The sequence below is a fragment of the Protopterus annectens genome, chromosome 1.part2 (assembly GCF_019279795.1).
Source record: "Protopterus annectens isolate FY-2018-M chromosome 1.part2, PAN1.0, whole genome shotgun sequence".
Lineage (NCBI taxonomy): Eukaryota > Metazoa > Chordata > Ceratodontiformes > Protopteridae > Protopterus > Protopterus annectens.
Genome location: NC_056727.1, coordinates 110,918,519 through 110,942,337, shown reverse-complemented (window position 1 = coordinate 110,942,337; position 23,819 = coordinate 110,918,519). Strand labels below are relative to the sequence as shown.

The 23,819-nt window shown below is 37.6% G+C and overlaps 1 protein-coding gene across 1 annotated transcript in view; it reads left to right on the top strand.

Moving 5' to 3' along the window:
- Window positions 1-458: 458 nt before the first annotated feature.
- Window positions 459-23,819, top strand: part of PSME4 (proteasome activator subunit 4) — a 2,990,260-nt gene continuing 2,966,899 nt past the window's right edge. The window contains exon 1 of the mRNA XM_044055122.1: window positions 459-1,507. Within this exon, the coding sequence (XP_043911057.1) occupies window positions 1,305-1,507 (203 nt within the window). The 5' untranslated portion in view covers window positions 459-1,304. The remainder of the gene's footprint in view (window positions 1,508-23,819) is intronic.

The window sequence follows — 23,819 nt, the reverse complement described above, 5'->3', positions numbered from 1 at the left end:
TTGTGCTAAATAATACAATATATAATGAACTATAAAATTTAGTGACTGATCGTGCTAATGTAATAAAGGAGATTGTTGTAGAACAGTAGTACCCCCTGGGCTAAAAAAAATATACTTCTAAAATATTCAAAATTCAGTTTTTACAATGAACACCCTGGGCTAAAAAAATATAATTCTAAAATATTCAAAATTCAGTTTTTACAATGAATAAGACAAGTAACACTCTAGCCCTGCCCCTGTCTGATAATGTTATGATAAAAGTGACGGAGGCTCAAGAAGTTAATGCCATATGGACTCGCAAGCCAGAAGTGACAGCGTTATGACAATCGATGAGAAAACAGGTTACTAAGAGAAAGGAAACAAATTGCGCAAGCTCAAAGTATTTTCCAATACTACGAGCTACAGTAGCATAAAGCAATCCTTGTGTTTCAGCAGTGATGAAATAACGGAAACATACTTAAATTGGTATTTATTTTAAGATTTAGACACACTAATTAAATGTGCCAGAAACTGGAACACAGATGACACCTATTGCCTTATCCCGGTCCTGACCCGACAAACAATACTGTAGATGCATTCCACAGGCATTCATTCACACTCGCACTTTGCTGAATCACAAAACAGGTCTTAATTCGGGCCTCCTACTCCGCCATAGAAGGTAAATAAAAGTTGCAGTTTCTTCCTTAGCATCACATATATCCTTTGTGCAATACCACAGAACTACGCATCATTCGGTGGAAAGGCGTTGTTTAACCGATACAAGTCTTAAGTTGTTTACAGTAGGAGACCAGTGAGGGCATGTGGAAAACATCACACCGGCTCAACAGCCCTCAAAACCGCCCTAGCCTCAGTTCTGACCTCTGTAAACGTTATTTTGATTTCAATCTGCTAAAAGAATCAACTTATACGAATAAAACGACGTTTCGGGTACTATAACACTGCGAAGGCGTAGTGCCAATATCCTCCAAATACTATATTTGTCTACTGTATATTAATAACCAGAAAAACGCCTTAAGCCGGCACAGTACAGCTGGGTCTCACAAAACATACGTAAAGGAAGTGAGATCAGAGACGTGGGAACCTACTGGAGAACCGTTGCTGAATTTAACTGCTGACATTCCAGATAGACTGACAGTTTAATCAAATGTTACAAGATAGTATTAGTAAGGCAAACGGGTTTGGTATAAACAAATCGAACTCCAGTAAAAGGGAAACTACGAACTGAAAGAGAAAACTGTGCCCTTAGCCAGGGGACAAAGGAATTAAACACAGCGGTCTTTGATAGTCCGCTTTCTACCCAGACTATGGATATAGTTACGGAGAGGGCCCAGACTTTAGGATTTGTGCCACAGAAAGAGATTGTATATAATAAATTGCTACCTTACGCAGATAAGTTAGATCAAGAATCTAATGAATTCTTGGCCAGTATCAAAGTCAACTTGGGCAGGGCTGTCCAGCTTAGGGAGTTATGGCCCGGAGTTTTGTTCTGGACTAGAAAACTTTCTACGTAAGTATACCGGTGTCTTTTGTGACTGTCTAACCTTTTTTTATCTACTGAACTTGGCTGCAAGCGGTCCACATTTAGGACCTTCAGTGCTGTGTGTTGCTTGTCTTTATTGTTATAGTATTGGGCCCTAGGGAGTATAACACCGATATGATTCTGTCCTTATTTTCTGCTTCTTCTCCCGTGGAATAGCTTTTGTTAAAGTGCCCCTTTGAATTATTACCAGTAGGAACTTTGTTTTGTCGGCAATTTCTATAGAACATTGGGGTTATTTACAGTTAGTTGAGATCTAGTGCTAGCTGCCGTCATGTTATCATCTGTGTTGTGTATGATTACTAGGCAGGTCTTGCTGATCGTTGTGTTTCTGTAGTACATTCACAGTTTGTTTAATTGTCACAGTAGACTGAACTAAATGACTCAATAAATGGTTGTTTATTAATAATTATGTATTCGTGTACATGCTGTGATTTGCGTCTGTGTAATATCTCTAAGGAATGTGTGGACGCTTTTGTGTTTGCGTACACAGACATACACACACTTTTGTATAGGTAGGTGCAAATGTATTCTATATGGGTTATGGATTTATTCATGGTGTAGTCCCTTATTTTTCTGTAACAGTTTTTTTTGAAGGCATAAAAAAGAAATCGTAATGGAAAGAGTTAATCTGCTTATATTTAAGTGGAAGATTTTTTAAATATATGCTTGTCATCTGGGATAGACTGAGGTCTATAGTTTAAAGCGGAATATACAAGGGGCATACATAATGAGACCCTAGCTTGTTAATACCCGTATGCAAATTGTTTTAGGTTTTGAACTAATATCGTGCAAAATAAATATTTAGAATTATGAGTACTTAAAATACCTTAAGGTTTATGTATTGTTATCTTTATGCTGTTTGTTTTGAGTTGCTAACATGTTAGCCACTGAATTGACCTTATGTTGATACTTTTATTTTTTTGACAGATTTAGAATTCTAGTTTTGAATGCACTTTGTTGCTTTCTAATTGAACTTATTTCAGGAAAAAATATGCTGTGTCATGTTGCTGAACTAGAATGATGACATCCGTTGTTATGAATGAAAAAGCAACAGTGCATTTTACTGTCCTGATTATTTTCATTGTGCATAGGTAAGGCAGTAGTTTATTTTTGACTCATCATGTTTCTGAATTGGTTAGTTATTTCTTGTTTGAGACTTAGAATATAGGGGAAGAAATGGACACGTTTTGTTTGAAGCATTCTTTTGAATCTGTTTGTCAGGTTCACTCCTTTTTAAATGCCTGATATCTTTGAATGATTCTGTAGATAACACATTAATGCTTGTGTCATGTTAACAAAGTTGTAAATATTCTAAAGACCTTCATACTTGTGCTTTTGGCTTAAAATAGCGGATTTTTTTTTTTTTTTGCTCTACAGCTTTTAAGTTGGCAGGAAGAACTGGTGTCTGGTTTTCTTTAGTATTACTTTTCTTGTGTGTGCTTACATAAGAGGTCTGTGGTGCTCAACATAGCTCTCAATTGTACCTCATTATGAGGAACATACCTCATTTGGGGTCTTAAAAAGTTCAAGTTCCTCAAAGTTCCACATTGAAAGGGTCTGTCATACATTCAGTGTTAGAAATTGTTTAACTGCTAGCTATGGGTAAATAGAAATGAATCATATTAATTCATTAAAATATCTTTTTTATAAGTAAAACCAGCATATTTTAGCCATCATATGACCTTCCTAGTTGAAGTTGTTAGTAAGCCTTTAGTAAGTGTTCCACATTTTGCCCATTTGTCACACATTATGAGGGCTAGTGTTCCTCATTTTGGAGAAGGGAGATTGAGAGCTATGGTGCTCAACATAAGAGGTATAGTATGGATGAATTGTGCATTGTCATCTTGTGATAGTGCATGAAACTTGTAATGAACTATTATTTCCCATGCTGTATAAATTTTAATGAACCGTTATTTATCTTACTGTATCAAAAATGAAAAACAAAATCAGCGATGAATTAAACTTGTATATTGTTCCGGTGCATGAATTCATCAAATACAAGAGTGTGATTATTATTATAACACGTGACGTGGATCTCTGTCCATTATCCATGTGTGGATTTAATTAGGAAGATTGTCTTTAGATGTGAAGGGGACTTTTATTTGCACACTGCAGATTCTTGACTTGAAATGTTTTGGAACACTATTAAGACCATTCTTTACCAGATTGTACCAACATAGCCCCTCCCTTCTATGTGAGTTATGGTGATAGCGTACAAATTCTTGTTGTAGTTCTAAAAAAAACTTCATTCATTTCTTTTTTTTTTTTTGCTTTGTATCTTAATTGAATATGATGTTTTGCGCTGAGATTATTTATAGTTACTATCTCTTGTTGTGTAGGCATCTAAGTTGTTTTTTTATGTTTTAACGTTTGTTTTCCTTTGGCAGGTTGGTGGCCATTTGAATCTGCTGCCAGTTGTCTTTAGTGCACTTTAAACTTGCAACGGAAATGTTTTATATATTTTTTTCCAATGGAGACTTAACTAAGGAGGTTAATGACCTAACTCTGCTTTTGTGCATGTTAATTTAGCTGTAGTCTTGCTTAACAGTGTTTGTCATTGTTTACCATCTTTGTCAGGCCATACTGCCTGTTTGAATATGGAATCATCTGTTCTGCTTGTTTGTATATTTTTGTAGTATATTTGGATGTTTAAAAAACATTAGTTTTTTTAGAGCATAATGAGAAGTAGAAAGCTGAATGAGTAGGGGTAGCTCAATTAACTTGAACATTTTTTTGTCAGCATACGAATAATGTTTTCTTGTTGTGAATCAGTAAATAAAAACAATTGTGCATTGATTTACGTTTGCAGATATTTACCTGCATGTATACAGCACTGATCATCTTGCAAACCAGTATTCAAAATCATGATGGCAATGGTTTACATATCTGATGCATTGATACTTTTACTACTCATGCATTTGAAAGATATCTGAGATGGTAGTGAATCTGCTCCAAGCATGGTGCAAAATGTCTTGAAAACCAGTACTCTCATTTTAGTGGTAGTGAGGAGAGTACTTACTTTTATTTGAGGGAATATCTGACATAGTACTAGACTCTACATGAGGAGCAACTTTTTTGTTCTGTTTATCAACTGTTCATTGAAGGTCGGCTTTCATTTCTCTTTGCCAAATCAGATTTGGCCTATAGGGATGTTGTCCACTTTTTATGTTTGCAGTATACTTCAACTTGGCATTATAGCTCCAGCATGACTTTTAAATATAACACTACATTTTTTTATTTGGTGAGCAGTGTTATGTGGCAGGAACATAAATGCTACCAGACCACCTTTCGCAAAACTGTCTTTGTGACTATGTGTGACTGTCTGCTCCGGCTGGCTGGTGCTGATTGTGCAGGTTTTGTGCTGCTTGTGCAAGTTTATCATATTTGAGATGTTGTGAGGCTGTGTAGTTTAAAAAATTGAGAAACTGAAATACTTTTCTGTGACTGTTAATTGTACCAAGGCATTCTGTGATTGTTAACCTTACCAAGGTATCCTGTTTTCTTCAGATGGGAGATTAAAAAAAGCCATTGAGTATCAAGTTTTAAAGAAGTTAAAGTTTTTGAGTTAAGTGAACACAATATATTTGGAATTCATGTCATATTCTTACCTTTGCTAACATTGTTTGTTCTTCCACATTTAACTGAAGAGTATGGATCTTTTGAATAAAGATTTGAACAGCCCCAAGTAAATTAAATGTGAAAGTGGGTACTGGCTAGCTCAATTTGCTGACTTAGTTTGCTTATTTATAACCTTTTGAATAAGCTGCTAACCTTTTTCCTGCATCCTGATTCAGACCATTGTTATTTTCAGATACAGAATGACAATGCTAGATAGACACTCTAGCTTGTTCTGTATTTCTTAATCCTTTCTTTTGATTGTATGACATCACATTACATGAAAAATGTATATAGTAATCATGTAATACTATATTTATTAACTTTAGTGCTTCAGTTGCACAGCTTATTTCAGCAAGTCAACATTTTGCTTTGCTGCTGGCATAATGCTCAATATTATATATGATGTATGTCTTAGCAGTGCATATCCTTTTAGAAAACAACATAGTACTTTTGTAGGCATATATATACTTTGTGTCATATTAGTTTGCATTACTGCAGAAATAAATGGAAATATCTTTTTTAAGCACCTTAAATGATCACTTAAGACACAGGCAAAAGAAATGAAAGCAAACTGTCACATGTCCCATGTATTCAAATGAGACACTGAGGCACGTGATGGGTTCAAGTTGTTTATTGTAAGTAAACACATCAGGAGGTGTAACTGGAACATATACTTCGAGTTCATATGCTTACTGACTGAATCATTACTTCTCACACACTCACATATGTATCTCATTTCAAGCAAGCACTCACACTGACTGACTATACAAAATGGCACTGATCTCGCACGTGCTGTCTGACTACAGTGGCTGACTATATTCAGTATATACACTGCTCCACATCCTCCCTCTTTAATTTTGTTCAACATGCAAATTAGGAGAACAAAGATATTTTAAGAGCTCAACATTATATCAACATTTCAATAAACTTAGTTCAAGTCCAAGTTGCTGTGTATTTTGGATTTGGTCTGGAACTTCTACCTGATCTGGTAACATAGATTTCTGACTGGGTTTAGCAACAGGGACAGTCTCTGGGATTCTTTCAAAACTGGAACATCAGGGATTACGTCAGAATTGTTTGAAGGAAGTAGACTAACAAACAGGTGTAGAGTCCCTCTGGGAATTACAGTTGTTGGTACAGGCAGTCTGCTGCATCACTGGTTCGCAGTCAGGTAACACATCTTCAATTCCTTCCAAAAGCCATTCCTTCAGATTGTATGATGTAAGATCTTGGTTCTTTACAAATGTTCTTCATGATTTCCACTTGGTCATATCCTTTTAGATGTTTGCATTCTCACAATTTCTCATTGTAATAATAGTGGATTTACTGGTCTTATCGTAGTATAGCTTTTGTGACTGATGTTTTCCCAAAAGTTGAGCCTTGACCACTCTGTTGTTCTTTGCATTTGGTACTAACAGTCGTTTACTGATTGGAAGAGTTGTTCTAGTCTGTTTGGACATTAATCTCTGAGCAGGTGAACCAAGCAAGTTTTCCCAAAATATGTTTTTGAGATTGAGTAAGTTAAGGAAAACATTGGTACTATCTCTCCTGAATTTCTCCAACAAACGTTTTGCACTCCGAGCTGCATGTTCGGCTAGCCCATTGGATTGCAGATACTCGGGACTATTAGTAATATGAACAAAGTCCCAAGACTCAGCAAATTTCTTGAACTGCTGACTTGTAAACCTTGCACCATTGTCAGACATGACTTTGTGTGGACTACCATGGACAGAAAAATGTCTCTTCAATTTTGTAATGACAGTGCTGGATGTCAAGTTAGGAAGTAGGTCAATTTCAAACCAATCTGAGTAAGAGTCTATTAACATTAATGTTGACCATTCCATTTGAAAATATCTGTAGCAACCATCAACTATGGTAATTCAGGAATCTGGCGAAGCTGAAGTGGTTCTTTTTATTGATGCAGTTTGGTGCTGTTGCAAATTGAACATGCTAGAGTTTCCTTCTCTATATCTTTGGACATAGGCCAGTCTAAAATGCCTATTGGCCTTCTTTTGGCTGAATCTGTACCTGGGTGACAATGATGCAAAATGTTGATATATTCCTGTTGTAATGCTTTAGGATTTGCCACTTTTGGACCTTTCTTGATGATTCCGTCTTCCATCATGAGGTCATCTCTGTAAGGAAAATACTGCTGAATGTCAAGTTGTTAACTAGTTTGTCAGTGTTGGCCATCCTTAACTGATAATGTTTTTTAGCTTCTAGAGAATTGCGTCTGAAGCTGTGTGATTTTTCTTAGTTCATCAAGTTATGGTGACAAAAAACGTCTGACTTCTATGACTTCAAAGTCTGCTGTTCATTTTCATGCTGCTTTGTCATTTGTCTGGGTGCGCGTGACAGAGCATCAGCAAGGTACACGTTGTCCCTTTTTGTAAACAATATTGAAATTGTACTGTTTCCGTTTTAACATCATGTGTTGCAGTTGAGCTAGAGCTGTATGCATCTTTTTTTAAAGTTGTCACTAGTGGTTGGTGATTAGTCTCTATTTGGATAGGTCTGCCATAAATATAATCATTGAACTTTGAACATGTGAATATTACTGCTAGTTTTTTGAACATGTGAATAGTACTGCTAGTTTTTTGAACATGTGAATAGTACGGCTAGTTTTTTGAACATGTGAATAGTACGGCTAGTTTTTTGAACATGTGAATAGTACGGCTAGTTTTTTCCCTATTTGTGCATAATGTGTCTCTGTTTGGGTTAAAGTTCTTGATGCATACGCTACTGGTGGAACTTCTTGAAGACATGCTGTGCCAAGGCTGTACTTTAAAGCATCACAAGAAAGAGTTACAGGTTTGTGATCATCATAATATCTCAGTGTGGGTGGACTGGCAGTTTTCTTCTTAAGAATATCAAATGCGTTTTGGTGCTGTTCCAGCCAGGACCAGTTTATATTTTTGCATGTCAACTCACGTAATGGGGCAGAAAGCTCACCCAAGTCTGGAATGAACTTTCTTAAATAGTTGATCTTGCCTGGAAAACGTAAAGATGAGACATTCTCTGGAACTGGCATTTCAAGAACTGCTGCCTGCTTTGACTGATCTGGTTGTAAGCCAGAAATGGTAAACAAATGTCCCACATAATTAACTTCTTTTGGTTTGAATTTACATTTTTGTGGATTCAGTGTGAGATTTACTTCATGTGCACAGTCTAGCACTTTCCTGAGGTTTCTATCATGTTCGTCTTCCCTACTGCCTCCAACAATAATGTTGTTGCGTCTTTTGGCTTTTCCCGGTTAGGGGTCGCCACAGCAGAACTCCGGTCTGCTAATGATTGGCAGTAGATTTTTACGTGCCGTGTTGCCAGCCCTGACGCACAACTTTCAACAAAGGTACGCCCATTCACGCATGTCTCCACGCAGAAGACGCTCTAGCTGAGAATTGTACGGGACAGAGTCTTACTGTGAGACAACAACGCTACTGCAGCACCACCACCGCAGTATGCCTCCAACAATAATGTCATCTACTATAATAGCACATGGATAACCAGAAAAAAATTGCTCGATCACACATTGAAAAACTTCACTGGCAGAACTGATTCCAAATAGCATTCTCAGAAACCAGTATTTACCAAATGGTGTACTGAATGTAGTTAACAATGAAGATATGTGATTCAGCGAAATATTCCAAAAGGAGCTTTTTGCATCTAAGACTGAGAAAACAGTAGAATTTGGCATGAGAGTCGCTACCTCTTCTACTCTACACATCAGATGATGAGGAAGTTTAAGTGCTTTAAGTCTCTTGGATCAATACATTAGAATATCATCTGAGCTTTTCTTATGAGCTACGACCCCGGAGGATACCTATTCAGTACGTTCTTCTACAGGAGTAAGGGCACCTAAATTCACCGTTTTGTCTAGTAATGCTTTTACTTTGCTCTGCATTGCTACTGGAATCTTCTGTGTTGGTCTGACAGCTGGACCTGCTTCATGGAATATGTGACTGGAAGTTTTACCAAGCTCATCTTTGAAAATATCAGCATATCCGCTTAAAATATTATGTAAAACTATCATTGTTATCCAGACTTTTATGTGGTGGACCTCTTTATTAAATGAAGTCTGTCCCATTCTTAGACTGTCTTTGAGACCTAACAGTGACTGCATGTGTCGTTTGACTACTTAAAACTGCAAGTCGTAGTTGTTTCCAGCAGAATGGCATGAAAGAACTGCTGTACCATCAGTTTGAATCTCTTCACCACCCTAAGCAACTAGTTTTGCACACTTTGCTGAATCAAGTTTCTCACCAGCTCTTACTTTAGCAAACATTTGTGCTGATATAACATTGCACTTAGATCCAGTATCTACTGTAAGCGCTACAGGTTTCCTATTCATTTGTACAGTACAAAATATTTCATTCTTCGCTGACAACTGATAATCACTGTTTCGAGACATCATCAACATATAAGGTTTGTTCACAGCACTTGGAGTTTGCTACAGTCTCTGTCTGATCTACTTACTTCTTTAGATACTTTCTTTTAACATAAGTCTGCTGCACTTTAGACTTGCAAAGCCTTTTGAAATGTTTCATTCCACTTTTTACATTTGTGACATTGCTTATCAAAAGCTAAACACTTTTCCCATTTGGATTCATGACTGCTTCCACAATTGTGACAGTTAACAACGAGAGTGGCTGCAGCACTGCCCTTTGGTTTCTCATGTTAGCTTTCTGTTGCACACTGTAGATGTGTGTGTGTGTACAACTTTAAGAAGCTTTCTAGGGGCTTGCGCAAGTGTATAAATACTGAGCACTTGTTAGCCTGACTGCCATTTTGTAGTAAGCTGTTGAGATGTAAGCATGTATGTCTGTGTAGTCTGTCTGTTGATCAGTTTGTTTATATTTTTTAAATCTGCTATCCATCCTGATGTGTTTCTGTGTAATAAAGCATATACATGAACAACCCCACCTGTTTGTCATCTATACTAAAGAGGGACGAGCGACATGGTGTCAGAAGTGGCATATCTAAAAGGACATGGTGTCAGAAGAGGGATATCTAAAAGGACATGGCCAGAAGGAAATCCAGATTTTTCAGTTCAAGTGCCTCTCGGGCACTCAGGTAACACTGGTGGAGTATATAGGAGTGACTCATCCCTGCTGCACGTATAACTCACAACACAGGTGAGAAACGAATTTCAGGTATTAAAACTTGTTCAAGCTATTTCTTATTCGCAAAACATGAAACGTGGCATTCAGAACGTTCTAAATGTATTTCTAAGTAACAGCTATATTTGATATTGCGATATATTAACAGAAATATTCAAAATATTCGAAATAACTACGGAAAATGTTTGAAATAGTCCAAATTGCATAAAATGAATAAAATAAGGGAAACCACTGCATTTTTTTAGCTAAGCACTACTTTTTGGCATTAATCAAAGTTATTCCAGTTGTCTGAAGTGTTCTCTTGTGCAGTGTTACAGTACAATTATCTCATAAAATACAGACATTACAGAGCATATTTTGCAAAGTACAGTATTTCGAAGAGTTTATTGTGCATTTGAATGTTATTACAAGCTGCTGTGTGTGCTTATTCAAATTGCAAGGGCCACATTTTCAGTGTATGCCCAAATACACAATTTGTTGGCATGGTAGGTTCATTTCGAAAACCAACTCCACTTGTGTTTGCAGAGAAGTAGAGAGTGTTTGAGCAAGAGTACAATATTTTCATACAGGCTGCATTTTCTGATAAAGATGACCATTTGTTCTGCTTAATTTAGCTGGTTCAGGAAACGAAAGGGAGCATTCATTTGTGTATACACCTGTTGTCTTTGCAGGAGAGGGGGAAAACCGCCATATAGCTGTATCTATCGGCTGAGTCAAGGGAGGACCCAGAGTGCTTAAAACGTAAGTTTAGAGAAATGTGTAATCCTCAAACGAATGTTACAATGGAAAGGCACTTATTTTTACAAAGAATCAAAAGCCTGCTGAAACCTTTGCAGTATATATAACAGACTTGAGAAACAGAAGTGTGCTCTGGAAACTTCACAGTCTCGGTGAAGCATAAAAGTGAGTCAACAAACTCAAAGCATGTGCCCATACCCAGTTTCATAGCCAACTGTCGTAATAGTGGAGGAAGCCGTGAGCCTAATAAGGAAAAATGTTTAGCTTTTGGTCTGCAATGTCACAAATGCCACAAGTGGCATCATTTCAAAAGGCACACATTCTTTTATTAAAAGGGAGCACTCTAAGAAATAAGTTGATCATTTAGAAAGCTACAACCCTACGTTTTATGTTGATAGTGTCACTGCTTAATGAAATGGTCAATGCAGTAGATTTATGGGCAAAGAATGAAGTATTTTGTGCTGTTCAGATAAATGGAAAATCTATAGAGTTTAAAGTTGACACAGGTTCAAAGTGCAATGTTATGTCTGCAGAAGCATTTGCTAGAGTATGTGGTGGTGACCAGCTTGATTTGGCAAAGTGTGCGAAGCTTGTTGCTTATGGTGGTGAAGAGATTCAAACTGAGGGCTTGATGATGCTTTTGTGTTGCTCTGCTGGGAGAAGCTACCACTTGCTATTTTATGTGGTCAAATGACACGTACAGTTATTACTAGAGCTCAGAGACCATTTGAAAATGGGACTGCTTTCATTTAATAAGGAAGTCCATCATGTTACTTTGAAAGACCACTGCTCAAATTTCACCCAGTATATTTTCTCTACCTATGCTGATCTTTTCGAAGATAAACTAGGCAAGGTTCCAGCTGTCTACTCCATGAAGTTAGACCCAGACATCAGCCCAGTTCTCAGGCCAGCCTGGAAGGTTCCAGTAGCTATGCAGAACAGAGTCAAAGCCAAGTTAGACAAAATGATGGAACAAGGTGTAATTTGTCCAGTAGATGAACCAACTGAATCAGTATCTTCCACGGTGGTAGTTCTTAAGAAAAGCTCAGATGATATCAAAATATGTATTCATCCACAAGATTTAAACAAGGCACTGAAAAGGCCTCCTCATCCAATGCATACAGTTGAAGAAGTTGCAGCACGGATGCCAAATGCCACTGTTTTTTTTCTGTTTTAGATGCAAAGTGTTCATTTTGGCAAATTTTGCTTGACAAGAAATCCTCATTGGTAATTATGTTCAGTACTCCATTTGGCAGGTACAGATTTTTGAGAATGCCATTTGGGATAAATTCTGTCTTTCAACATGCAATGGAGCAATTTTTTTTCTGGGTATCCTTGTGCTATTATGGTAGATGATATTTTAGTAGGAGATAATGGTGAAGCATGACAGAAACCTCAAAGTTCTAGAAAGAACTTGTCAAGTGAATCTTAAGCTGAATCCTAATAAGTGCAAGTTCAGGTTACGAGAAGTCACTTGTGTCGGTCATTCAGGCTTATGACCAGACCTTCCAAGCAAACAGCTATTCTTGAAATGCCAGCTGCAGACAGTGTTCAAGCCCTTCAGTGCTGTCCTGGCATGGTTAACTACCTAGGCAAGTTCATTCCAGACTTAAGCCAACTAGCAGCACTGCTTAGAGAGCTGACACTTAAAGATGTGTCTTAGTATTGGTTGGAACAACACCAGGAGCATTTGATGTCCTAGAGAATTGCCAATCCACCAACTCTCAGATAGTATGATGTTCACAAACCAGTTACTCTTTCCTGTGATATCTTGAAATTTGGTCTTGGTGCAGTCATTCTTCAAGAGGGTCAACCTGTTACTTATGCATCCAGATCTCTAACCCAAACTGAGATGCAGTATGCTCAGATAGAGAACTTTTGGCAACTCTATTTGCATGTTCGAAGTTCCATTATTATATTTATGATATATTTATGATAGACCTATCCAGATCGAAACAGACCACCAACCTCTAGTCACTATTTTGAGAAAGCCTATGCATTCAACTCCAGTCAGATTGCAACGTATGATGTTGAGATTGCAGAAGTACAATTTTAATCTTGTCTACACAAAGGCAAACTTCTTTATCTTGCTGATACATTGTCCAGGTCACCCAGAAATACCACTGAAGAGCATGAGAATGAGAAACTTGATTTTGAAGCCATGAAAGTGAGAGATGTTTCTTCCACACGTCTAGATGACCTTAGAAATTATACAGCTTTAGATCTTGTTTTTACAAAGCTCTATCACTTTATCAATAGAGGATGGCCGTCAAAGCAATCTAGTTTACCTCAAGAAGTGCAACCTAATTTTCCACACAGAGATGAGATTTTGTCTGATTAACAGTATTGTCATGAAAGGTCCAAAAGTGATTGTTAAGTTTTTGCAACAAGAGTAAATTACTATCTTGCATCATGGCCACCCAGGAACCAAATCTACAAAAAGGAGGATGAGAGGACTAGTGTTTTGACCTTCTATGTCACAAGACATTAAGAGAGTACTTTCATCTTGTTCTGTATGTAATGGTACAAAGCCACATCAACAAAAGGAAACACTTCAGCTAAGCCAGATTCCTGAATTACCTTGGTTGACAGTGGCCACTGATATTTTCGAGTGGAATGGTCAACATTACTTGGTGTTAGTAGACTCTTACTCTAATTGGTTTGAGATTGACCTACTTCCTAATCTAGCATCCAGTAGTGTCATTACTAAGGTAAAGCATCATTTTTGCAGTCCATGGTAGTCTGCACGAAGTTATTTCTGACAATGGCATGCAGTTTACTAGCCAGCAATTCAAAAGATTCGCTGAAGAGTGGGACTTCACTCATATTACAAGTAGTTCTGAGTATCCACAGTCAAATGGTTTGGTAGAATGTGCAGTTCAAAGTGTAAAACAGTTACTTGAGAAGTAGTAATGTGACAATAGTAATGCTTTCCTGAATGTCAGAAATGTTTCTTGTCATAACATTTTGGTTCACCTGCCTAAAGACTTCTGTTGAGACAAACCAGAATTACCTTACCAATCAGTAGTAGTTTGTTGGTTCCAAGTGCTAAGAATAACTGTCTGTGAAAGCCCATCTGTTACAGAAATGCTTATCCCTGAAGTTTTATTATGACAAGACCAGCAAACCGCTCAACCCAAAGACTCCCTATGCTGTGGAATAAAATCCCGGTATATGTGAGGCAGAGCACCTCGCTGGCCTTGTTCAAGAGAAATCTTGACCAATGGATGGGAGATCGCAGATATACCCCAGGGATTACCTCAGTGTCACTGCTCGACAGAGGCACAGCAAAATAATGGGTATAGTTCCCCATACTAAAGGGGTGGCGTAAGCCACAAAACTATGGGCTAGGCTTGTAAATGCCCTCGGGCAGATAGCCTAGTATGAACCTATGAACCTATGTGAAGGAGAGATGGTGAGAATGCAAACTTGCAAAGGTTATGATCGGATTGGAGTCATGAAGAGTATTTGCCCAGAGTTGAGACTGCACATTGTGGAATTACATGAAGCAGAGTTTAGGTGGAATCGGAGACATTTGATGCCGGTGTCTGAACCTGTACCACAGCACCTAGCCTGTGAGAAAAGACTCTTTTTATCTCAAAGTGACTTGTCCAGTGTTCCAATTCCTGAGGACTTTCCAGTAAATATCTCTGTTCCTGATACGAACTGTTCACCAAAGACTGTCTCTGTTGCTAAATCCAATTCTGAATATTGTGTTACTAGATCCATATTTCTGTATTTCCAGACCATGTTACAGATGCAAGGCAACTTGGCCATGAACATTGTTTGTTTCTAATGTCTGTATATTATTGCTTGACTGTCTTCATTTCCAGTGACATTAAAACAACTCTATTTAAGAGGAAGGATGTGTGTGTGTGTGTGTGTGTGTGTGTGTGTGTGTGTGTGTGTGTGTATATATATATATATATAACTTTAATAAGCTTTCTAGGGGCTTGCACAAGTGTATAAATACTGAGCACATGTGAGCCTGACTGCCATTTTGTAGTAAACTGTTGAGATGTAAGCATGTGTGTCTTTGTAGTCTGTCTGTTAATCAATCTGTTTATATTTTGTAAAGCTGCTAACTACCCTTATGTGTTTCTGTGTAATAAAGCATATAAACGAACAACCCCGCCTGTTCGTCATCTATACTAGAGAGGGATGAGTGATGCACACTGTTAACATTTGCACTAACAGATACTGCAAGCATACTTTTCTCATTTGTGAGTATGTATGTGTGTGTGTGTGTATATATATATATATATATATATATATATATATATATATATATATATACTTTTCTGTAATCTCATGTATTTGACAAATCTCACTTTCTTTGCTTAATGTTAATTCACTATCTCAAAGCAAAATCTTTCTCATTGCATCATTATCAACACCACATACGAGGAGTCTTATCAACGCATCTGTTAGATCACCAGATCTGCATGTTTTAGCTTTATTTTTTAAGTCTGTAATGTACGCTGCAATAGTTTCTTGTGTAAAATTTGTGCCTTTCCATTGTAATATTCATTTGAGGGTTACACATTTCTCTAAATTTGCGTTTTAAGCACTCAGGGTGTTCCCACATTTCAGCCTGTACCACAGTATGGCCGTTCTCCGCCTCCCTTCCATACACAGCAGGTGCATACACAAATGAATGTTCTCACTCAATGGCCTCTGAGCCAAGTAAATTGCGAAGTATATAAATACTCATTACGTCGTTATCAGACAATGCAGCCTGTATGAAAATATATTCTTGCTCACACTCGCCAATTCTCAGCAATATTATTATCAAACACCAGTGGTTCAGGTCTGTGAAAGCCCTCTGCCATAAAAGCACATTTCTTTTAAACATAAGTATAGACCTGGTACTTGTAATTATGCTCAAATGCACAACAGTCTCTCTGAAAATGCTTTAACACTGCAAATACTGTGAACACTCAGAGGACACTTCGAAAAATCTTACTGATTGCAATATAGTCATATATTGGGAAACACTTTGGATATTGTAGCCTTTTCGAGCATATTTTAATCATTATGTCACTACTGCAGATATTTCGAATAACTGTGTAATTATTTAAACACTTTGAAGGCTATGCCACACATTTGTCAACTGAAAATCATTTAAAATGAATTTAAGTACCTTTGAATAACCACTGACCTGTTTGCGAGTTTGCTTCTGTATATTACTCCATTTCTAACTGCGTGCCTATATTTGTGAGCTGCTTCAAGTTCGGATCCCATTCTGAGACCATGTCTCGTGTATTCAAATGAAACACTGAAGCACGGGATGGGTTCAAGTCGTTTATTGTACATAAACACATCAGGAGCTGTAACTGGAACATGTACTTCGAACTTTCATATGCTCACTGACTCAGTAATAACACACTCACATATGCATTTTCATTGAAGCTAGCACTCACACTGACTGACTGTACAAAATGGTACTGACCTCGCACGTGCTGACTACAGTGGCTGACTAGGTTCAGTATACACACTGATCTACAGAAACATTAACATTTTTATATTCATATACATTTTATATCACATATGTTTTCTTTCTTTTTTTTTTATACATTATCATCAGTTCAGCATTACTTTTAGGCCAAGAAAGATTGGAATTTTGTTGGCTGTGTTAAACAGGTCATATACTTTACTTTTGTTTTTAATGCTTAGAAGAAGACTGAAGAAGTACACGTGTATAAAAACTTTAATTGAATGTTACAATGTAAAGTAGATTTTTATAGGTTGCAGTCAATGTTTTACATGTGAGGTGGGGGAAGACTTATTAGTGAGGCTGTATATGCTAAATATACAAAAATAAAAAAGCAAAGTACTTTTCTTAGCTTTAATGCATCCAGGATTTAAACTGTACTGGAAAGAAGCAAGTTAATATAACGCTGGGGTGGGAAGTGTAAATGTGTATTGAGCACATTAAGATTTCCCATTACTGGGATGGATGTTTATGTCCTTGGTTTAAGCTATAGACCTGGTTTTGTAAGCAAGTAGGCTTGAGAAATGAGTCAAAATGAAGAAAGGCACAGGGAATAACATTTGCAAACTCTTCTGTTTTTCTAGCCTCAAATGATCTTAGTGGCAAAGGTCTACAGGAGCAAGCAGTTAGTCATGAGAGGTCTAAACAGGGTGGTGTTAGTGAAATTTACAAATATTTTTTTCATTTATCTGCAAGGTTACTAGCTGTTTTTTCATATTACCAGCAACGTTTACTGGGAGATAAACTCTCTGCAGGTACAAGCAGTTAATCATGACAGTTGTGAACACTGTATTAAGAGAAATGTACAGGTACAGTGTACTTAACATTTAATGATGCATTGGTAAACAGTTAATTGAAAAATGAATGAAGTAGATGTCTCCTCTGCAGGCATCTTTGCAAGTGGTAACACAAGCTGTAATGTACATTTCAGCATGTATGACCTTAAGTTTAGAATAGGTAATCTTTATGGGTCCAGCTGTCGATTTCAATTTCAAGCAACTGCTGTTATCTGGAGGGGTATTTTATTATTTTTTTTTTAATGTGCATAGTTTTGTTTGGTTGTTGTAAGTTAAGAAGGGGTGGATATGTGTTTGTCTGAACATCTGTTTAGTTTTTTGAGTGTTTTCCTTGAAGCTAAGGGTCTTAAAGTACGATAGAGGTTCAAATGAATGGCGCAGTGGTGCAGCGTTAGCGTTGTTATCTCACAGCAAGAGGTTCTCTGGTTCGATTCTTGGCTGAAGTCCCTTCTGTGTGGTGTCTTCATGTCCTCCCTTCATTCATGTGGGTTTCCTCTGGTTGTTCCGGTTTCCTCCCACGTTACAAAGACATGCTTCTGGAGCATTTCTCCCTGGGCCTCTGCTGAAAATTGGCTTCTTTCCAAGTCGGACTTTCCTGGTTAACAAATGTTAATTAAATAAAGAAAAAATGAAGATGTGAAGAAGCACCTGTGCAAGAGATTAGCCTGTCTGACATTAGTATGTGCTTCTAAGCTAAAGATTGGAAATATTCAAAAGAACTGTCATATTCATTGATGGCAGCCATTGTGATAGAAAGCTATTACCCCCATGTGTAATTATAATGGGTGGGATTAATAGCTTTCTGTCATAATGGCTACTTTGTCCATATTACCATGGAGTATACATGGCCTTATAGGTGCAGATAAAAAAAAGCCACCATGAATTTAATAAGACTTTGCACTTTCATTTTACAAGAGTATAGATGACTTCAGAGTTTACTAGCAAAACTAGTTTGAAACATCCTGAACAGTAAAACACAGCAGATCATGTAACATTCTTTTAAATAAAATATAGAAACAAAAATAATTATCTCCCTAAACTTAAATACCACATCTTCAGACTCTAATATCTTAATACAAAAAAAATGTTTGCTGTGCAAATATTGACTCTAAGTTGAGTAAGAAATGCATAAAACAGCAGTCCACCAATTTTTTTACATACATTAATTTCCTGAAAATAATGCATATCCGCTATTTAAAGCTATAGGTCCATATGAGTGATTCAGGGGGTCTGTTTCTTCTCTTTCTGCATTTTAGAGAGGGAACTTGTCAGTCCTAACCATTCCTGGAGCTTAGGGAGCATCCAGATTCTTCCAGTTCCTGATAATACTATATATATTGGTCTTCACATCTGTGTTGAAGCCAGCTCTTAGCAGAGAAGTTTTTTTTTCTTATTATTTTCTATTGCCAAGAGGCAATTTTAAAGTAGATATAGCTGTGATGGGGCTTAACTTATTAGCCCCTGGACTTGTCACCTAAAACCTTCCAGTTTTGAACAATCCAGATTATGCCTCTCCAGTCACTTACATTCTGACATCTTAAACTTTCTTGAGTATAAATATTTTTGAATAGACATTGCCATCCCTTCAAAAATAGAATTGATGTGAATTAGTGGTTCATCTGTTATTCAGGATGACTCTCTTCCAAATATGTTTTTCTGTCTTCATTTTCTAGTTCTTTTTCCCAGTCATTAAGTAGATTGTCGTATTCCATGTAATGTGTTTATTGAAATGATCTACATTGTGCTTGTCATGGTCCCCTCTTTAAGGTAAATTGATCTAGTTTAGAGAATCCATCTAATCCTGGTTCTTATGACTTGCATCTTTTATCAATTTGTAAAATCTGAGTATATCTACAAGTTTTGCAAATTTTCCTAGCTGGAAAATTCTTTTCAAGTTCTAAGCTTATTATTACTAAAATATTCTCAACATGTCTTGGGGAAACTCCCTCTTTCTCCAACCAAACTCAGAAATCCATGCTTCCTATCCCACTGAAGATTTGAGAATGGGGAAAAGCTCTTCACCCCAGTCCAAGACTTTTAAATTTCTTCTTAATTTGGTTTAAACAACAAGCTGCATAATTGGCACTTTTTGTCTAAACTCAACTCAGATTAATGCACTTCAACAAAGATTCCTTCTTTAATTGGTCCTTCCTCTCCTCACTTCCTACCGCTTTGCAGCTTGCTGATTTTTTTCCAAAGCCTTCGGGTATCTGTGTCTCACAACCATATTTCTTCTGCTCTGTACTTTACTATTCCCTTTATTATTCTCTTTGTTGTATCAAAGTTATTGCCAACTCTGGTGTCAAGTTGTTCCAGCTGAGTATTAAGTTGATTATCTGTCCAACTTACAAAACCATGTTTCCTTGCATGTTGGTCAGAAGTAGCCATTGATTTTCATCAACTATCTCAGTCTTCTTCACAAGTTCAACTAATTAGGTATGAGGTCTGTTAATGGTATTTGGTGAGTTATTCCCTGTTGAATAAGATATAAATGCTTGTTCATTATAACATCTATCTAACCTCATCCATATTTTAAATTTGTTACTGAAAATATTCTCTTTCCTCCTGACACATCTTCTGGGCATCTACCAATCCAAAATGCCTCGTGTATCTCCCAAGACTTCTTTGCTGGAACTCTTACCTGCCTTTGCCCACCTGATGTATTTACAGTATTGCCAATCATGTTCCAGTCTCCGCCTATTTAGTGCAATTCCCTTTTGAAAAACAATTCCTTGCTCTAGAACCTACCTAATCTCTCATTTTTGGAGGGAAATGTATTGCCACCAGTATGATTAATCAGGCTGCCCAAGTTCCATTTCTCATGACGTATCCCAATTCTATCATTTACTGTCTCTTCTATATTGCTCGGATATTCGGAAAAAGACAGCTATTAAACGCCATTGTGGCGTGAGGCCCAACCTTAACAAATGTTAAGCACCCCCCTGCTTATGCTGATAAGGTTAGGTCTGCCATCGTCAGTAAAATCTGTCAGCACTGACCAGCAAATGACAGTGGCAGAATAAAAGATTTGGTGCTGCCTGCTGTCCGTCTGTGTCCTGATTTAATGTAATAAACTTGGAAGGTTACCAGAATGACAAGAGTGGGTGTTTGCCTGCATTTTCTGTTGGACATGAAGTCTGAAACCTAAATGTTTGTCATTATTTTATCATCTTCAACCCTTCGTAATTTGTCCGAAAACAAATGACTTTGAGGAACAGACCAAACATATAAGGCAAAAATCTAGACAGTTGAGAAGCACGGGAAGGTGACTGTAAACAGAAGGGACTGTTATACTGACTTCCTGATAGAGCTCACTAAATGCTTTACAGCTTTAAAAGCTGGCAACACACTTAAGTGTTTTTTTTTTTTTTTTTTTTTTTTTTATATACCTTGTAGTACATGGAGCAGATAAAAATCTCCATGCACCACAAAGAATTAAGATCGGTTCTTCAGTCCTAACTTATTTTCTTGATATGGATGACAAGAAGTCCACTCTTGACAGGGGGGCCGGAAGCTGCTGAAGGCTGCAGGGGCGGAGGGCAAAAAGGGCACTTACTAATCTAATAGGGCAGTTTTTTAACTGCTACCATAACAGAAGCATACTCATGACACAAAATGTATATAGTGTAATTATGAGTTTTATTTGGAATGGCTGCACAGAAATTTCATAGAAAAATACAAATGAACCTAACCTAAAGTTGCACCTGCATGGTATGTGATCTAGTAGTCGTATATTCAAAAGTTAGAGAAGAAAGTGCAGTATTTCCACAGAAGAGTGGTGGAAAGCTGTTAAACACTTAATTCAGACTGTTAAACACACTTCAGTCAGACCTTAGAAAAAAAAGTCTAAATGAAGTGTTTACAAAAGAGCAGTGGAAGCTAGTAGTGACCGAGGATTGCTTAATGTTAATGCTCTAGTATGTGACTAGAGCTTAGCAGTACTTAGAGGTACTTAATAAAAGCTTGTTAAGAACCTTTCAAGTGTCAGAATGGTGCTTAACAAGCATGAGTTTTCCCCATATTCAGAACCTAATCACAGTGATTTGTACACTTTGTGTCTTTCGGCTTTTTCCCGGTTAGGGGTCGCCACAGTGGAACTCCGGTTCGCTAATGATTGGTAGTGGATTTTTATGTACCGGGTTACCATCCCTGATGCACAACCTTCAACGAAGGCACGCCCCTTTCACGCATGCCTCCACACAGAAGACGCTCTAGCTGAGAATCGAACGGGACAACATCTTGCTATGAGGCGACAACGCTACCGCAGCACCACTTCAAAACTAAACATAAAATGCAACACAGAACATCTAGGTCTACAACTCGGTTTGTAGAAGTGGAGTTTGACACAGGCTTATTGAGGGTTTTACCCTGGACTCACCTGTTCTACAACTGGCCCTGCTCAGGTATTTACAAAATGTTGCTGTAGCTTGTGTTTGTGGGTGGTGGGGGCTGTGAACAGTAAGATTATTATTTCTTAAATTCTTCTCGCAGTCAAACCTCAGACCTGTGCACAAAAGGTCACTATAAGTTGTTTGGGACTGAGGAAAGTGTGGTCACTATTTCTTGAATTTTCCTCACAATTAAACCTCGGAGGTATGCATAAAAGGTCACTCTGGGTTTGTGGGGCTGCAACAGTGTGGTGGTTATTTCTTTAACTTTTCGTACAATTATATGGGGCTGTAAAGGAGTGTGTAGGGGCAGTGTACTATCTAGGAGCAGTGTACTATCTAGGAGCAACTGACTGGAATATGACTGATTTTTTTTTTTCTCTTTTCTTACAATCACACATATCAGAAGTGTATGTTAAGTGGCTAACTTTGGGAGGTAGGGGCAAGGTGGCATATTGTAAATCTATATCTGTGATCAGCAAGTTAAAATATGCTACTATATTCTGGTTGTCAGATGGATACACAGATAGCAACTGTCTTTTAGAGATGGGGTGAAGAGGCAAGCTGTATGATGTGTGACCGCAGCAACTTGAAATATATGACCAAGGCCATTTATTCATTCACTTTTATCTCAATCTAACATCAGAGGGGTACACAAAAGTTGACTGTAGTTTCTTTATTTTTTTGACAGGGAGATGTACACTGTTTAAGATATGATTCACATATCTTTTCAAGCATTTGTCTTAGTTTATTGGGAATTACTTTTTGTCAGCTTTGATCATTAAGCCTTTGGTACAACTTATTTCTTCCTTGAAAGATTATTTTTGTCCAGGCCATAATTGTGATAAAAAACTATAAACTGTACCTCACAGCATCTAGAATCTCATGGCTTCTAAGGCCCGAACAGCAACCTCCAGACTATCAGTTTAATTCTGTTATTTTATCCAGAGTTATTGGACTGCAGTCTTGGCCATTTAGGGAGTTGTGAGAGGATGCAGGAAGAAAAGGAAGAGTAAGAATGAATTTCTTTTTTAGCCACAATTTTTGTTTAGGCCATGTTTGTCTCAAGGGTTTGACACAAAGCTCTAAAATTCAACTCTGAGCATCTAGAACCCAATGGTGGGGGGAGGCTTGGGCTACTGGCTTAATTTGATTATATCCTCCTCGTTTATTATGGTGTAATCATGGGCATTTAGGCTATACTGAAGTAATGCAGGAAATATTTGAAGAGTACAATAATGTATGAGAAAACAAGGGAAAAAAAATCTAAATGGCGTGACAAGGCCAGGATGAAGAGAACGTAGTGGGCACACTGGGGAGACAGTGGACAGAATGGGGCTTATGGAGCCCCTTTCTAAGGGTTTAATTTCACCAAAAAAAAAAAAAAAAGTCAAAATATTCAGTACTCTAGGGACTGCCCCATTAAGTGCATCACACAGCTTACCAACAAGGTCTGTTACTCTCCATAATCCATTTGGTAACACTGCAACACATGGATAAGAAAAATAAAACTATTCAAGATGCTTAGTTTTGGCAGGTTTCTGGTATTCAACAATCCTTTTGATTGTCTTTATTTACTACTACATATCGTATACTTGGTTGCATAATAGTGCTAAATATGCCTTCACAGGCACTACTCCACCTGTTTACCTTAAGTTTAGCCTACTGGCTTTGTCTCTGACAAGTAGTAAACTATATTAATGATGCCGCTTGATAAGGTTTACCTTACAACTGACCTGTATAGTTAATCATAGGTTCATAGATTAGTACTAGGCTAACTGCCCTTCTGGGTCATTTTAAGCCTAGCCAATTACCCCATGTGAGAATCAAACCCTGTACCTTGTGTCTGTAAGGCAAACACCTTAACCATTATGCCAGCCTCCCACCCCAAAGTTATAGGTTCATAGATTAATACTAAGCTAACTGCCCTTGCGAGCCATTTTAAGCTCAACCAATTATACCTTGTGGGAATCAAACCCTGCACATTGTGTTTGTAAGGCAAACACCTTAACCATTAGGCCACCCTCCCATCAGCCTTAGAAAACCTTCTCTGCGAAACCACGGGGTGTATCATAACTAACCTCACAAACTGTGATGTCAAGACTGTTGTTTGACTTGACCTCCAAC